Genomic DNA, 18,500 nt, shown 5'->3' on the forward strand with positions numbered 1-18,500 from the left:
GGTGTGTCTGTCATTGCCTGTGATGTTGAAGTCTTCGGAGGCCCGATTTATGGATAGGTTGGAAGTCTGTTGTGATTCTTCGGTTCCTTTGGCAACTTCTCCATTGTGGTGCAAAAGGGTCAATCTTGATATTGATGTAACATAGGAAAAATCATAGTCTTGTATACATTCTCTACTGCACTGCAAATAAGGAAAAGTAAATACGAAATTCCATTTTTTTGCTGAATTTGATCGATGTTTAGATTTATTCTTGAGATTGCAGCTAAAAATGGAATTCTGGATTCTGGCAGTATAATCACGCTTGCAGTTCTATTTGTTAGGAGTACTTCGAAGTTGCTATGCAAATTAGTTTTAGCTTTTACATCTTCCTAGTCGTATCTTGCATCTTTTGCCACCTTTATTAGACTGCCCGGGTGTCATCTTTTGGACAACATCTGGGAGGATTTCGAATATTGTATTTGTTGGGAAGGTAAATATGATTGGGGATGTTGGCAGAGTGAAGCAGTTGATTGTGCTTCCTTCAGATTCTGCTGCTTAATCAGTTATTCTTGCAAAGCACATAAAAGAGTCTTGGAGGATTTTTGTGTTTTGGGTGCTTGTTTGCTGCGATTATGTCATGTTTGTATCGCTTTTGAATGCTTGAAGTTTCAATTTTGTTCCACCCTTGTATTCCTAGAAGGGGACGCTTCGCGCTTAATATGACGTTTAGTTTAGATTTGTAGGTCGTGGAGACAAATAATTTATGGTAGTACTTTATGGTCAGAGGGACTACCAATCGGGTACTTAAGGAGTGATTAGAGGGGAGCTCTTAGGATGATTATGATTGGAGGGAATACCAATTGGAACTTAAGAGAGAGGAGCTCCAATCGGGTACGTAAGACTGGTTAGAGAAGAGTTATTTATAGAGTTAGATCCCTCTGTGGATCAAAGACGATGAATTAAAAGTTGTGCATTTATAGAGTTTAGACTCCTTTTCATCATCATGTAGACTCAATCTGTCATTGACTGCCTGCTCTCAAACAAACTAGACTTAAAATTATTGTTGTCAACAAAAGCGTCTGCATATATCCCTATACATCCTTACTTTCATTCTGTAAATACCCGTATAAATTTATAGCTAAGTAGTTATTTGTCCCTTTAATTAGTGAGATAATAGCTTAGTACTAATCTTAAATATTATACGTAGTTATGTAGGCCACATAAAATTTCACTAATAGCTTGTTGCCATTTATTTTGGGGGTTGTGGTTGAATATCTGTTTCTTTGTGTTGCGTCGCATGATTTTTGCTACACCTGAGGAGATCCCAGCGTTTGCTATTGAACGTGTATTACAAGGACGAGGGACTTGAGGAGATCCCAGGCAGTTCACGGCCTGGATGAGGCCTCAAAATTTTGTGCGGCTCAGATCACGTCTTTTAACTCAATTTTCACGCCGTGTTGGATCCACAAAAATGTTGTTCTAGTATTACTCGCTATTGTTTTATTGTTACACTTTGTACAGATGATGTTACACCATGTATAAATGGTGTTACACCTTCCGGAGCGGTTGTCAGAACAACCGCTCCAGCCCCGCGTCAGTATTACAACTGCTACGACTGCAGGACATGACACTATGAGTTTCGAGTTTCTTACACTGGAATATGCATATGCCCGCGCCTTCTGCTTCATGCGCGAAAGCTTTAACGATTGTTGAGTTACAGTTGCACTAAAATTACGTTGTAGCAAATCCACTCGATGTGCGCCTCCCCAAAAAAATTGCAATTACATATCCTGAGGTGAAAGAGATGGTAAATGCAGGTGGAAGAAAAGAGAGAAAAGAAAACAAGGATGGACGGAATGTTGATGGAATGCATCAAGATTCCATTCATCAAGATTGAATGTGAGCCCCTCAAAATAAAAACCAAGCACTTGTTCTTGTTCGATTATAGCTGTGAAGACTTTATTTCTGAATTTCTTGACTCCGTGTGGAAAATATTTGTAGCCTGATCCAACAATTCAATGAATTCCTTCACTACCGCGTAGTAAACACCTAAGCTTTTTAATCTCATTTTTAAGTGTGTCTGAAAATAAAAAAAAAGCTTAGGTGTTTACTACGCGGTAGTGAAGGAATTCATTGAATTGTTGGATCAGGCTACAAATATTTTCCACACGGAATCAAGAAATTCAGAAATAAAGTCTTCACAGCTATAATCGAACAAGAACAAGTGCTTGGTTTTTATTGTGAGGGGCTCACATTCAATCTTGATGAATGGAATCTTGATGCATTCCATCCATCAACATTCCGTCCATCCTTGTTTTCTTTTCTCTCTTTTCTTCCACCTGCATTTACCATCTCTTTCACCTCAGGATATGTAATTGCAATTTTTTTGGGGAGGCGCACATCGAGTGTATTTGCTACAACGTAATTTTAGTGCAACTGTAACTCAACAATCGTTAAAGCTTTCGCGCATGAAGCAGAAGGCGCGGGCATATGCATATTCCAGTGTAAGAAACTCGAAACTCATAGTGTCATGTCCTGCAGTCGTAGCAGTTGTAATACTGACGCGGGGCTGGAGCGGTTGTTCTGACAACCGCTCCGGAAGGTGTAACACCATTTATACATGGTGTAACATCATCTGTACAAGGTGTAACAATAAAACAATAGCGAGTAATACTAGAACAACATTTTTGTGGGTCCCACACGGCGTGAAAATTGAGTTACAAGACGTGATCTGAGCCGCACAAAATTTTGAGGCCTCATCCAGGCCGTGAACTGCCTGGGATCTCCTCAGGTCCCTCGTCCTTGTAATACACGTTCAATAGCAAACGCTGGGATCTCCTCAGGTGTAGCAAAAATCATGCGACGCAACACAAAGAAACAGATATTCAACCACAACCCCCAAAATAAATGGCAACAAGCTATTAGTGAAATTTTATGTGGCCTACATAACTACGTATAATATTTAAGATTAGTACTAAGCTATTATCTCACTAATTAAAGGGACAAATAACTACTTAGCTATAAATTTATACGGGTATTTACAGAATGAAAGTAAGGATGTATAGGGATATATGCAGACGCTTTTGTTGACAACAATAATTTTAAGTCTAGTTTGTTTGAGAGCAGGCAGTCAATGACAGATTGAGTCTACATGATGATGAAAAGGAGTCTAAACTCTATAAATGCACAACTTTTAATTCATCGTCTTTGATCCACAGAGGGATCTAACTCTATAAATAACTCTTCTCTAACCAGTCTTACGTACCCGATTGGAGCTCCTCTCTCTTAAGTTCCAATTGGTATTCCCTCCAATCATAATCATCCTAAGAGCTCCCCTCTAATCACTCCTTAAGTACCCGATTGGTAGTCCCTCTGACCATAAAGTACTACCATAAATTATTTGTCTCCACGACCTACAAATCTAAACTAAACGTCATATTAAGCGCGAAGCGTCCCCTTCTAGGAATACAAGGGTGGAACAAAATTGAAACTTCAAGCATTCAAAAGCGATACAAACATGACATAATCGCAGCAAACAAGCACCCAAAACACAAAAATCCTCCAAGACTCTTTTATGTGCTTTGCAAGAATAACTGATTAAGCAGCAGAATCTGAAGGAAGCACAATCAACTGCTTCACTCTGCCAACATCCCCAATCATATTTACCTTCCCAACAAATACAATATTCGAAATCCTCCCAGATGTTGTCCAAAAGATGACACCCGGGCAGTCTAATAAAGGTGGCAAAAGATGCAAGATACGACTAGGAAGATGTAAAAGCTAAAACTAATTTGCATAGCAACTTCGAAGTACTCCTAACAAATAGAACTGCAAGCGTGATTATACTGCCAGAATCCAGAATTCCATTTTTAGCTGCAATCTCAAGAATAAATCTAAACATCGATCAAATTCAGCAAAAAAATGGAATTTCGTATTTACTTTTCCTTATTTTGTTGTAAGCAGATACAAGTGCAGTGCAGTAGAGAATGTATACATGACTATGATTTTTCCTATGTTACATCAATATCAAGATTGACCCTTTTGCACCACAATGGAGAAGTTGCCAAAGGAACCGAAGAATCACAACAGACTTCCAACCTATCCATAAATCGGGCCTCCGAAGACTTCAACATCACAGGCAATGACAGACACACCCCCCTCTCCACACACATCTTGTGCCTTGACTTTATCCTATTCTCTAAGCTAAACAAAAAATAGTGTGGGAAATCAACCAACTCCCTCAACTCCCTTCCCATTTCCACCACGAAGTAATTGAATTTGGGCTCTAAATTCTCCTCTATACTGTAACAAAACAGGGACGGAAACCTCCGAAATAGCGAAATGGCCTCCCTTTTGGGTATCCCAAGTTTCAAAAAATAGTCGAGACGAGGGATGAACTTTGATTCGACGCAGCAGGAGAGAAGAGGAGCGCACCTGCTGACATCGTCAATGCCAATGGTACCTCGGAGGAAGTAAAGGGCCGGGCGAAGGCGGCGGTCGACGCTGCAAGTGAGGAGGCGGGGGCGGCGGTTGATGACGTGGCGGAGATCCTTGCCGCTGACGTGGGCCTCCCGGAGGAGAAAAGTAACGGCGGGTCTCAAGACGGTTCTGAGAGGGGTGGCCAGAAGGTCGGGGCACATGGAAAAAGAGCGGCGGAGATCAGGGGTGGTGAGGCCGAGGGAGTGGAGGAATTTGACGAGGGATTTGATCTGGGAGAGAGGAGTAAAAAGGATAGGTGAGTGGGCAGCGAGGCAGTAGAGAGAGTCGAGGCCGAGGGAGTCTAAGTAGAGGAGTTTCTCCTGGAGGAGCTGGAATTTGAGAGGAGGGGCAATGTTGTTATTTTCCTGGGAACTGGATGATGGGGGGGCGGTGGAAGGGATGGAATTGGAATCGGGTTGCGGAGGAGGAGGGGCCAAATGGGCGTGCTTGGGGCGGGAAAGCGAAGGAAATTTTGGGGTGATGAAAGGGGGAGTGATGGAGGAGGAGGTGGAAAGGTGGTGGAGGGTATCTGGCATTGTAGCTACTGAACCGCTAGCGACATGGTCCTTTTAGGCAGTGCAATTTGTTCAGGACAATCAAGAAAAAGTAAAAAGTTAAGTACAAAAAGTATCAGTATTTCAAAGGTTAATAACTGAATGCACAGCCCCAACCAACCAAGGCATTTTTCTTTATTTAACGTGGACTTCAGCTACAACGAAAACCCCCCAAAAAGGTTACCTGCAGTGTTCTCAATGATTCGTCAACACTCCTGCCAATTGCAAGGTTGTTAATGGTTGCGTGTTGAATAACTCCTTCCTTGTCGATAATAAAAAGCCCTCTCAATGCAATTCCCTGAAATACCAAGAGCAGAAAAGTGTTGTCATGATGCTGCTCCATAAGAACTCGATCAGTTGCATGCCCTTGTAAATTACTAGTGTAGTTATAGTTGAAAGTCAAAAGGCAAAGTTATTAATCAAAACATTAGTTGAATGGATAAATCTCTTTCTCCTTTTTTTTGCCTGATTCAGTGTAAGGTGTTCATTCCAAAATCTAGAAAACTTTCACATGCAACAAATTAGGATAGCCTAAATTACGAGAGTTTCTTAACTTTATCCGATGCCTCCCCACATCATGCTCAACAGGTGTATCATGGACATCTTATGATGTTATCCACATAATCAAGATAAACAATGAATAAACAAATAACAGCATCTACCAATAGCTGCCTGCTCATTCAAGTTTTCTCCTGAAGAAACAATATGGAAGCCTGAAGCTTAACATGTTTAAAGGAAATAACCATGCAGTCAAGCTTAAAGTCATCATTTGATTGTCCCCCAGCCTTGTTTCTATTCTAGGCCTATGCACTTTAGTAGTCCCAAAAAGTCAAAATTTTCTCAGACTGGCACGAGTTGCATCCAACACCCACATAAACCACGTTCTGCCAGCTTTGGAGTGTGCTTGTGGTGGTGCTCAGGATGAAGAATCAGCCAAAGGACTTTAGATACATACCTGATCTGGGATCAATACATTATATGCTGCTGAGATTGACCTGGTGATATCAGAAATTAATGGATATTTCAAATCACCTAATCCACCAGCTTTTCTCTCTGTCTGGACCCATGCAAGATGCGAGAACTACGGGAACAATAAAGTAAACTCATTTTAGTATACAAGAATATCTTCAGCATGTGCTACAAGTGCAATACGATTGTTAGAACCAGGTGATCATGCAATTCAGACCTCAAGCAAAGCCGAGTTATGCAAGAAACCAAAATCTGAAATATATTCTAATGCCAGTAAAAATTGAGTTACTAATAAACATGAGTAGTGAATCACCACACACAACAGAACTAGGCAAAACTTCTGCTTGTCACCAAGGCTGGACATTCTCATAACATCCATGGGATGTGGATAAGCACCACTGCATGCAATTCTATGGCCACTAATACTTGAATTTGCTAGACAAGACTGCAAGTACTAACAAAAACCTCAAAATATTCAATTTTAGAATGACAAACACACACAAAACAAAATTTCAGCAACGCAGAACAGAGACGAAAAGTTTGAATCAATATAAACATGTATCTAATGATCATACTTGCAGAAGTTTTTCCATAATGAAGACTTTCTAGACATAAGAATCTTCAAGAGATCGTGGAAACGTCACTTACCACACTGTCTACTGAAACACCAAGTACCTCTGTATTCAACTTCCGAAATTCTTCATACCGGTCACTAAAGGCAGTTATTTCTACATAAACAACAAAATGGAAGGACATAAACAACGACATTTGACAACTTATATCTATTTGACATATAGCACAACATTCAGCATGTTAAATATAGCTGTACATCTCTTTGCATACTGTTACTCACCAGTTGGACAAACAAATGTGAAATCCAGTGGATAGAAAAAAAGGACAACATATTTCTTCCCAATATACTCGGAGAGTTTAACCTGCAAGAGTAATGCATCAAAGCTTGAGTAATTTCAGGTGCAAAGCTTCAAACCATGTCATGATTAGCCATGCAGATAGAACAACTATCAATTGTGTAAAAATACAATGTTTATTGCCTTTATTTCCATCTATTTACAAATCAAAGTGTTTGGTATTTGCAGCAAAGACAAAGTGCAAGTAGCTATTAATGAAATTTGGAAGTACAAGTGATTAATAGAATTGCTAACCGCAAGAAGAAAACCTATTTATATGGCTGTTCTAAGATATATTTTACCTTGATGAATTCTTGATCAAAAACAGCCTCTGCCTCAAAGTCTGGTGCTTGATTTCCAACTAGTGGAAGTTCACTCTGAAAGAAAAAATTCACTTTTTGAACTATATTCACAGACTCTAAATTTGGGTACAAGTTAGAGCGCTGTCTGAAGTATCAGTATTCAAGTACACAATTTTACAAACTGGAAACAATATAAAATACAATAAGTAAGAATGTAAAATATCAGCTTCCATGAATGCCAAGTTAGCAACAAAACTCTCAGTATATTTTATAACAAACAGAGGCCAGCATGAAGGACACCGCAATTCGCAAATATCAGTAGTTTAGTAAACCAAACTACAGGAACCATTGACATGATGTTCTTTTTTAGCCCTGTAAAAAGCTAAATCTCGAAGCAATGTTACCCTTGTCATATCAAAAGGAATATTTGTTGGACAGGATATAATCTACAGTGGATCTTATTTGTTTTCCAGGGAAGTGCTTGCTGCTTCGGTTTCTACTCTTCAAAATGTAAAACAATTGGACATCAAAATGTTTACCTGCAGGCAATTTGATTTGATTAGAGGTCAGCGAAAACTACCGCCACTCGTCCTAAAATTTTAACCATGAAGTCACACCTCTAGCTCATGCATCTGAGGTCAATTCCGGGTGCTAAATGTGTCAAATGTGGGCATTAAGAACCACACAACCTGCTCCCAGTATGACTTTTGCTTCAATTATTAGTGTGCTCTTAGAACTCTGAACTGTTGGATATAAGACAGAAATGCAAGGGCAATCCATTTTCATTCACTTATTCCATTTGTAATTTAGTTCAACTTTTTAAAACGAAAACACTAAACGTAAATGTGGTAACTGACAAGCTATTTCCTGTAATACAAGAATGCTCGAAACTAGTTGTTGCAACATCATTATGGGTCCTAATATCAGCTTGGAGTTCAAATTTTGCTCAAGTTGCTGCTGCTTAATACTACAAACTAACACCATAAATCAAAAAAACCACTTTCGTTGGCGCAACAAATTGAAAGCGCGTCTCTAAGTTTCTGGAGAGAGTACAATAACTTCACCATGCAGTGCATCAAGCAACTGAGCTAAAGTAGTTGAGACTAGCAAATCGGTAGATGTATCTGTCTCAAAGACACTCCCTGTTTGAAATCTCTTTTTTTTCTCTCTCCAAATAAAAATTCAGCATTCGCCACAAGAAGTTCCCTTCACGAATTAGAAAATTTTAAAAAGATACTAATAAAGGTCTGGCACAAATTCAAAAAAAAACATTGCGATAATACCTTTAAATCTCTATGCAAACACACAAGTAATATTACTTCGATAGTAGTGAACTTAATCATATACACAGCCCCAAGTAAAAGACTTTCCTACAAAATCAGCTCAATAATACCTAACCCACAAACAAAAAAAAAATTTGCAATTTTTGACGGCCAAAATATCGAAAATAGGAAAAACTGAAGCTGGCATAGAAAAGCATCTAAAACATGGAAAATGCGGGGGTTTAGAACTTACTGCTCGGACAACGAAACTTCGGCGATTGGGGAAGGAAGAGCGGGAAGAGAAGGAACAGGGGACATGGGATAAGGAGGAGAACGAGGACGAGGACTTACGGAGGGTATTGAAAGAGGAAGGAGTGGATAGGGTTTGAGAGGATAAAAAAGATTTGGGAGAAATGGAAGGCCTCGGGGGGTTTGGGGATGTTGATGATGAAAGCAAGGCTGTTGAAGCCGCTGAGCAGGCCATTGGAGTGGAGGATGGGAACTGAATGGAAAATGGAAGAATCTGGAGTGACGGTTCTTTGAGATGGCCAAAACGGGGGCTCCCTCTCAACTCTCAAGTCTCGAGTAGAAAGCAATGTTTTAAAAACCGGACCGTTCATTGAACCGGTGAAGTGAAAGGGTCGAGATTCAACCGGTCGGACCGGTTCAACCTCGGTTCAATGAATTTTTAAAAAAATTATTTATATAAATATATATATGTACAAAATAAGACATGTAATGGATTAATTTAATACTTTATATGATGAAAGGTTTACTATTTTTTAATAACTTGGATTTTTAAAAATAAATTTTTTAAATTCTAAGTTAAAACAAATAAATTTCATCTCAATTTCAATTATATCTAAATCCAACCCAAAAATATCACAATATTTTGAAATTATACAAAATTCACGTCTATGAGAATTTAGATATTGTGAACTTAAATTTTAATTTACGTTTTAGAGATTGCAATTTAAAAAAGGAAGTTTGGAGTTCGAAGGAAGTCAAGAAAATCGAAAATAGAAATGTAAACTTGATAAGAAACAAAAAATGAGATAAAAGTGAGTGGTTGTAGCATTAAATAATTTGGGTTAAAAAAATAATTCTTTTTGAACTTTTTTCAATTTAATGGACAAAAACAAAATTAAAAGATGGAAGAAAACATCAATAAATTAAAAATAAAGAGGTTTGATTAAAAAGGGAGTGACAAAAAAAAGAGGATAGAGAGAGAGAGAGAGAGTTGAAAATTAAAAAGAAAGAGCCATGAGAGGATGAGATTTTGTAAGAAAAATGGAAAAAAGAAATATGAGTGTTTGCTTTATATAAATAAGTTATCAAAAAAAATAATAGGATGTGATGGTGCAACGGTTAATACATTGGTCTTCTATTACAAAGGTCTTGAGTTCGAATCTTGATAGCTGCATTTTGCAAAAAAAAAAAAAAAAAGAGGAAGTTGAAAACCGGTTCAATAGCGGTTCGACCGCGGTTTTTACGGTTCGACCGGTTCTTGACCGGTTTTCTGACAAAGTCAACTATGGCATTGAACCGGACCGGTGCCATGGCCGGTTCGCGGTTCAACCGGTCGAACCGGCCGGTCCGGGTCCGGTTTTCAAAACATTGGTAGAAAGTCTGTGGACTGAGTGGATTTTGCCGAGTGTGGGAGGCAGCAGGGAATTGGTTTGGTGGTTGGTACTTGGTCGGTGGGAGTGCCAATGAGCTGTGGATAATTGGAATATGGCCATCTGTCGTTATGCATATTAGGACATATACATACCAGGGATCTCATCTTAGGGCCTTCTCTGTAAATTTTTTTTTTTTCAACTTTTTAACACTTTTTCCCCTAATGGTCGGATTTAAAAAGCACCGAGTAGAAAAGGAGGAATAGAATTAGAAACTAAAATCTCCTGAATCACTAAATTTAAATGATTAATATTTCTTACACTGACAGTGTAGATGAATAATAACTATGTAAATTTTGAATTTAAAATTTAATTTTTGTATATATGTCATGAATCCAACGGTAATAGTGTATGCACTGTCAGTGTATACTAATTCTCCATCACGCCTTTAGGATTTGGAGTTTTACTTACAGTAAAGGTTGCGAGATTTTATTACGACAGATTAAAGTGTGCTATTTTTCTAAATAGAGAGTATAGTCAAAAAAGTAGAAGGATAGGTTGCAAGATCAAATTTTTGTGTAATTTATGAACACTTTATTGGCGCATGGTCAATGTTGCTTTATTAATTATTTTCTTCTACATTTCCCAAAGATGAAAAAATAGGAAATTAAGACCTCCATCCTTTACTCTTTGTTGTTGTTCCTTTTTTTTGTTAAATAGACGAGACTCAGTCCTCTTTTTTTTTAAAAAAAAAAAAAACTAATTACTAGTACATTGTAATATATGGGGTTGAGTGGTTGACTATCCTTACACGCACGGGCCATTCGAACACGATCCAAGCCAGACGATCTTATTATGTTGACCTTAGTTCCAAACGTTTTAGGCCCATAGTTACTGAAGTCTGAAGAAGCCCCGTATTGTAAAATAGAACGGGGTGCACGAGCACTTGTGCTGATGTCGTATGAAATCCCAAATGGCCTCCGCTATCAAAATTTTCTGGTTATAAAAAGTTGGGGTTCCAGATTTCATCGGATTGGACATTGATATCCTCCTCTTATCTCCTCTCTCTCAAACAAGAAGCCATATGATATCGATGCCACCACTAGCACTTCTTCCCTCCACAATCTTCCAAAAAAACCTTTGAGAGCTCAGCTCCGTATCCAGAATTCTCCGGCCAATCCTTCAGAGCTCCACTTCACCGCCAAAGTTCAACCATGTCGCTAGCGGTTCAGTAGCTACAATGCCAGATACCCTCCACCACCTTTCCACCTCCTCCTCCACCACTCCCCCTTTCATCACACCAAAATTTCCTTCGCTTTCCCGCCCCAAGCACGCCCATTTGGCCCCTCCTCCTCCGCAACCCGATTCCAATTCCATCTCCATTTCCATCCCTTCCACCGCCCCCCATCATCCAGTTCCCAGGAAAATAACAACATTGCCCCTCCTCTCAAATTCCAGCTCCTCCAGGAGAAACTCTTCTACTTAGACTCCCTCGGCCTCGACTCTCTCTACTGCCTCGCTGCCCACTCACCTATCCTTTTTACTCCTCTCTCCCAGATCAAGTCCCTCGTCAAATTCCTCCACTCCCTCGGCCTCACCACCCCTGATCTCCGCCGCTCTTTTTCCATGTGCCCCGACCTTCTGGCCACCCCTCTCAGAACCGTCTTGAGACCCGCCGTTACTTTTCTCCTCCGGGAGGCCCACGTCAGCGGCAAGGATCTCCGCCACGTCATCAACCGCCGCCCCCGCCTCCTCACTTGCAGCGTCGACCGCCGCCTTCGCCCGGCCCTTTACTTCCTCCGAGGTACCATTGGCATTGACGATGTCAGCAGGTGCGCTCCTCTTCTCTCCTGCTGCGTCGAATCAAAGTTCATCCCTCGTCTCGACTATTTTTTGAAACTTGGGATACCCAAAAGGGAGGCCATTTCGCTATTTCGGAGGTTTCCGTCCCTGTTTTGTTACAGTATAGAGGAGAATTTAGAGCCCAAATTCAATTACTTCGTGGTGGAAATGGGAAGGGAGTTGAGGGAGTTGGTTGATTTCCCACACTATTTTTTGTTTAGCTTAGAGAATAGGATAAAGTCAAGGCACAAGATGTGTGTGGAGAGGGGGGTGTGTCTGTCATTGCCTGTGATGTTGAAGTCTTCGGAGGCCCGATTTATGGATAGGTTGGAAGTCTGTTGTGATTCTTCGGTTCCTTTGGCAACTTCTCCATTGTGGTGCAAAAGGGTCAATCTTGATATTGATGTAACATAGGAAAAATCATAGTCATGTATACATTCTCTACTGCACTGCACTTGTATCTGCTTACAACAAAATAAGGAAAAGTAAATACGAAATTCCATTTTTTTGCTGAATTTGATCGATGTTTAGATTTATTCTTGAGATTGCAGCTAAAAATGGAATTCTGGATTCTGGCAGTATAATCACGCTTGCAGTTCTATTTGTTAGGAGTACTTCGAAGTTGCTATGCAAATTAGTTTTAGCTTTTACATCTTCCTAGTCGTATCTTGCATCTTTTGCCACCTTTATTAGACTGCCCGGGTGTCATCTTTTGGACAACATCTGGGAGGATTTCGAATATTGTATTTGTTGGGAAGGTAAATATGATTGGGGATGTTGGCAGAGTGAAGCAGTTGATTGTGCTTCCTTCAGATTCTGCTGCTTAATCAGTTATTCTTGCAAAGCACATAAAAGAGTCTTGGAGGATTTTTGTGTTTTGGGTGCTTGTTTGCTGCGATTATGTCATGTTTGTATCGCTTTTGAATGCTTGAAGTTTCAATTTTGTTCCACCCTTGTATTCCTAGAAGGGGACGCTTCGCGCTTAATATGACGTTTAGTTTAGATTTGTAGGTCGTGGAGACAAATAATTTATGGTAGTACTTTATGGTCAGAGGGACTACCAATCGGGTACTTAAGGAGTGATTAGAGGGGAGCTCTTAGGATGATTATGATTGGAGGGAATACCAATTGGAACTTAAGAGAGAGGAGCTCCAATCGGGTACGTAAGACTGGTTAGAGAAGAGTTATTTATAGAGTTAGATCCCTCTGTGGATCAAAGACGATGAATTAAAAGTTGTGCATTTATAGAGTTTAGACTCCTTTTCATCATCATGTAGACTCAATCTGTCATTGACTGCCTGCTCTCAAACAAACTAGACTTAAAATTATTGTTGTCAACAAAAGCGTCTGCATATATCCCTATACATCCTTACTTTCATTCTGTAAATACCCGTATAAATTTATAGCTAAGTAGTTATTTGTCCCTTTAATTAGTGAGATAATAGCTTAGTACTAATCTTAAATATTATACGTAGTTATGTAGGCCACATAAAATTTCACTAATAGCTTGTTGCCATTTATTTTGGGGGTTGTGGTTGAATATCTGTTTCTTTGTGTTGCGTCGCATGATTTTTGCTACACCTGAGGAGATCCCAGCGTTTGCTATTGAACGTGTATTACAAGGACGAGGGACCTGAGGAGATCCCAGGCAGTTCACGGCCTGGATGAGGCCTCAAAATTTTGTGCGGCTCAGATCACGTCTTGTAACTCAATTTTCACGCCGTGTGGGACCCACAAAAATGTTGTTCTAGTATTACTCGCTATTGTTCTATTGTTACACCTTGTACAGATGATGTTACACCATGTATAAATGGTGTTACACCTTCCGGAGCGGTTGTCAGAACAACCGCTCCAGCCCCGCGTCAGTATTACAACTGCTACGACTGCAGGACATGACACTATGAGTTTCGAGTTTCTTACACTGGAATATGCATATGCCCGCGCCTTCTGCTTCATGCGCGAAAGCTTTAACGATTGTTGAGTTACAGTTGCACTAAAATTACGTTGTAGCAAATCCACTCGATGTGCGCCTCCCCAAAAAAACTGCAATTACATATCCTGAGGTGAAAGAGATGGTAAATGCAGGTGGAAGAAAAGAGAGAAAAGAAAACAAGGATGGACGGAATGTTGATGGATGGAATGCATCAAGATTCCATTCATCAAGATTGAATGTGAGCCCCTCAAAATAAAAACCAAGCACTTGTTCTTGTTCGATTATAGCTATGAAGACTTTATTTCTGAATTTCTTGATTCCGTGTGGAAAATATTTGTAGCCTGATCCAACAATTCAATGAATTCCTTCACTACCGCGTAGTAAACACCTAAGCTTTTTAATCTCATTTTTAAGTGTGTGTCTGAAAATAAAATAAAAATAAAAAATAAAGTGTGAGCCTCTCCGGACCTTGTGTTGGGTATAAGAATTAGTCGTGGTTTAGAATACTTGTAATCTCTTTATGTCTAATCTTATCCCAAAAAAAAAAAGAAGAGTTCCCCAGTCCCTAGCTCTGTAAAGAGCATGTCGAGAAAATGAGTTTGCTTTCTTCTTGCTCTCACATGCTTTCCTCATTCCCTTCCCAAAATTGCCAAATTGTGAAGTCTAATGCTCTAAGCACGACTCAATTGTAAGAGCGTGAAATTAAGCCAAATTTTGATAATCATCAAAAGTACAAAGATGAAGGCTCTAATGGATTTGGTTATGTAGAACCCAAAAAAATATATAGGAGATATATTTGACAAAATGACTATGAGGGGAGGCAATTCACACACATAAAAATATGTGTGGGAGAAAATGAATAATACTAGCAATATATCTTTTAATCACATCATAAGAACAAGATTATCAATCCTTCACTTTTTTGAACTAAACACAATAATATGACTCTCTATTTATAGATTAGATGACCTGATAAATAAGTCTTACAACCATAAGAAATTTCTTAATCAAATACTAATTCATAAATAATAAAACTACCATAACTTGACTTCAATAGAATTACTAAAACCCTAACTTGACTAGAACACTACTTAATAATAATATGGAAAATTTTAATTTTGAGTCTTGATTTAATGTGTCAACATTTTTTCCCTTAAATCAAGCTCTCTCTTGGATCTGGTTCACCGTCATCACGATCAATAATATCTCTTGATTTTTGCTATTGCAATATTTCACGCACCTGACAAATTTATCTCGTTACTCAACTTATTTTTCACTTGCAAAAATATATCCACGCTTCTAGATATGTCAACTTATTTGACAATTCACTTTGTAATATTGCAATTCAACTAACAAGATTTTTCTCCGATCTATGTCGTCACAACCACAATCAATTTGACAATTCTTTCGAGTCAATTTTATGGCCCAATCATCACAAATTAGACATACAATTTATAACTCCCTATTTATATATTAGATGACTTGATAAACAAGTCTTATAATCATAAGAAATTTCCTAATAAAATGCTAATTTTTAAATGATAAAACTACCATAACTTTACTAAAACACCAGTACTATTGTTTGGATAGGGTCTTATTTGAAATATTATTTGAAATATTATTTGAAATAATTACTGTAACACTTTTTGTGATGTGATGTATGTGAGATAAAAAGGTGATTGGGAATATAAAAAGTTGGGTTGGAAAATGTGTTTATGATGCAAGCGAAATATTATTTGGGATAAATTTCGTATCCAAACACCCCCGGCTATACTAAATAATAATATGAAAATTTTTAATTTTGAATCTTGATTTAATATGCCAATAAATTATGGGCCTGTTTAGAACCCCAAGTTTTTTTTAAGTTCATATGTTACTAGTTTTTTAACAATTTTTACTACAAAAATCCAAAAAACTTATCAAAATTTTTAACCTACACACTTAAAAAAATTTTCCCTTCAACTTTTCTAATACACAAAAAATTTCCTTTCAACTTTTCTTCTTTTTCCTCTCCCACCCAACTCACCAGATCCTCCGTAGCCAACCACCACATCGACCGGGAGTCTTGGCAGAAACGCAAACTTGTCCCCAATTTCTATTTCACCGCACTCACGAGTCCTAAAGGTGCTGACTTTACCGTGTTCGCCGCTGTGCACCCAAACGGGATTCTTTCCGATAACTTGGAAACGAACCCTGTTGGGTTCATTGGAAGGAGCAAGTTCAAATGCCACGTGACGCGGGGAAACGGTTTTGTCATTGGATTTGAGACCCAAACCCCTTCCCCATTCTTTTCGGTCTTCTTTTGCAAAGGCGGGCGAGGGAAGAGGGATGGGGAGAGGGGAGGATAGGAGTGGCAGGGAAGGGAGAATTGGGGTGGCGGGGGAGAGGGAGGGAGAAGAGGATAGGGGAGGGGGAGGAAGAGGGGTGGCGAGGGAGATGGGAGGATAGGGGTGGCGGGGAAAGAAAGGGGAAGGGGAGAGGGAGAAGAGGGGTGGCGGGGGAGGGAGAGGGAGGAGAGGAAACAGCCGAACAGGGGAAGGGAAAGGGGAAGGGATAAGAAGCGGGAAGGGAGGAAGGACAAGAAAAAAGAAAGAAAAAAAAAGAAAAAAGAAAAAGAAAGAAAGAAAAGAAAAAGAAAAAAATATTTTTTCATATCAAAAAAATTTTTTTACAACCTTTACAGTAATTTACAGTAAAATTTTATACAAACACTTAAAAAACTCACCTTCCAAACGGGGCTATAGACTAATAATAGATACATCATGCTTATAGGCCCCCACAGGCTAGGGGGAGTGGCGGAATAAAGGCTAATGGCCATTCTAATTTTTCAATTTTTCCTATTCCTTCGTAAACAGCAGCAGTAACCAGTAAGTAGTAACGAGCAATGTCAGGGGCAGGGGAGAAATAAGTTGGATGATATCGAAAGAGAAGCCTGAATGAGAGATTAGAAATGCGGGATAGGAATGAGTTAAACGGAATGAAATCAGGATTCATTTAAAAAAGGAAGAAAAAAAAACAATGTAGGGGGTCTGATCTCGCGACGTAGCTTAATTTGAGAGGCGGTAGCGACCCGCCTTGGGTGCCATGCTGTCACGTGACCTTTAGGGTTTGATAAGATGGATATATGCTACTGCTGGTAGTGGCAGTAGTGTATTCGCATTCAGCTTGGAGGAAGCGAGGGACCGCTTGCACCACGGCCATGAGCTGTGAGTGTGCAAGATAGTCGGCTGCTATTTAAGGCAGAGGGGAAAGCGTGCACCCCAGGATATTTGCTCATTTTGCAACGCTAGTCCGCCATCTTTTAGTCAAATCAGAAAACTTCCCTGCGGTGTTTTGGCCTTTTTTGGGTTATTCATACATTGTCACTCCCCTCATTTTATTAGATGCAAAAGTACTACTACAAATTAAACTGCATAAGCCCTTCACAAAAAAAAAACATAAAAAAATGTTAGAAAAATATTATTTGCATTTCCATTTTTTTAAGAGTTAATTTTATGTATACTAACAATGTATATATTATTACAATTGGATGCATGACATATATACATAATTTGAATTTTAAATCCAAATTTAGATTAGTTGTTGTATATCTAATAGTAACAGTGCATGCACTGTCAGTATATATAAGTTTAATTTCTTTTGTTAATCATAACCATACTATTTTTTTAGTTATTCAATTTTCATTTATTAGGTCACATGATAAAGTAAATGGTTAGAGTGCAAATAATAAAAATTAGAATACAAATAACATTTTTCAAAAAGGTTATGGTTCTTGAATAACATCAAATGCAAGATATTAGTTGTCCATGTATCAATAGAATGACATCACTTCAATTCTAACAACAAAGGACTAATAATTTTGTGGAACTGAGAAGGGAGTTATTGAACCAACATAAAGTTGAAAATCACGATTTTAGAAAATCCATTGCATAGTTTATTCTCCATTTATAAAAATAATAATTTACTATACCTTTTGATTTACTTATGTATTTACAAATTTGAGCTGTCTCTCTTATATTTGGCACTAATTAAATGATTTAGTGTAAAGAAAACTATTTGTATTAATCAATTGATTATACTTTCTAGATCACAAATCATTTCCTCCAAAAATCATATTTAATATTTTTAAGATACGAATATTAATTAACTAGTAAAGGTATTCATCATATATAAGTGCGTATGCATTTTTTTAGCTCTTCCAGCTATAATAAACTTATGCTACTATAGAAAATTCACACATACTATTGTAAATCAAGAAAAAAAATGGATACTATAAAAACCTTATTCTAAAGATTGGCCAACACCACTAAAATTTTAAGATATGTTATATATTGTTATGATAAACAAGCGTAAAACAAGAAAAGTTACACATAAAATATGCACATCAAACTAAATTAAGCATCCTTGTAGTTCCATGCTTAGTGTTTTAGGGTTAAAACACTGTATTTTCCCTTAAAAGGAGCCAAAAAAAAAAGAAAGAAGTGTATAAAGTTTCGAGGTGCAAATCACATTATCATTAAAAGTAGAAGGACCAAAACGCCAAAAAATATTCCACGACATTCGTGTCGAATGCCTTTTCATTTTTGTCTACGTTCCCTCCACATCTATCCGAACCAAAATTCCCTCCCTTCCCTCGTTTTCATTCTCCTCTCA

The 18,500-nt window shown here is 38.5% G+C and overlaps 2 protein-coding genes across 2 annotated transcripts; one reads left to right on the plus strand and one right to left on the minus strand.

Moving 5' to 3' along the window:
* Nucleotides 1-3,879: 3,879 nt before the first annotated feature.
* On the minus strand, nt 3,880-9,038 carry LOC113774880. The gene is made up of 7 exons (XM_027319530.1): nt 8,707-9,038; nt 7,192-7,266; nt 6,835-6,916; nt 6,630-6,709; nt 5,968-6,093; nt 5,197-5,310; nt 3,880-5,024 (listed from the first exon to the last, which is right to left on the minus strand). The coding sequence occupies exons 1-7, from the start codon at nt 8,935-8,937 to the stop codon at nt 3,990-3,992; spliced, it is 1,743 nt and encodes a 580-aa protein (XP_027175331.1). The 5' UTR covers nt 8,938-9,038; the 3' UTR covers nt 3,880-3,989.
* Nucleotides 9,039-11,026: 1,988 nt separating this feature from the next.
* Nucleotides 11,027-12,438, plus strand: LOC113773016 (transcription termination factor MTEF1, chloroplastic-like). Its single transcript, XM_027317527.1, has 2 exons — nt 11,027-11,071; nt 11,297-12,438. The coding sequence occupies exons 1-2, from the start codon at nt 11,027-11,029 to the stop codon at nt 12,326-12,328; spliced, it is 1,077 nt and encodes a 358-aa protein (XP_027173328.1). The 3' UTR covers nt 12,329-12,438.
* The last annotated feature ends 6,062 nt before the right edge of the window (nt 12,439-18,500 follow it).

The sequence above is a fragment of the Coffea eugenioides genome, chromosome 6, assembly GCF_003713205.1.
Source record: "Coffea eugenioides isolate CCC68of chromosome 6, Ceug_1.0, whole genome shotgun sequence".
Lineage (NCBI taxonomy): Eukaryota > Viridiplantae > Streptophyta > Magnoliopsida > Gentianales > Rubiaceae > Coffea > Coffea eugenioides.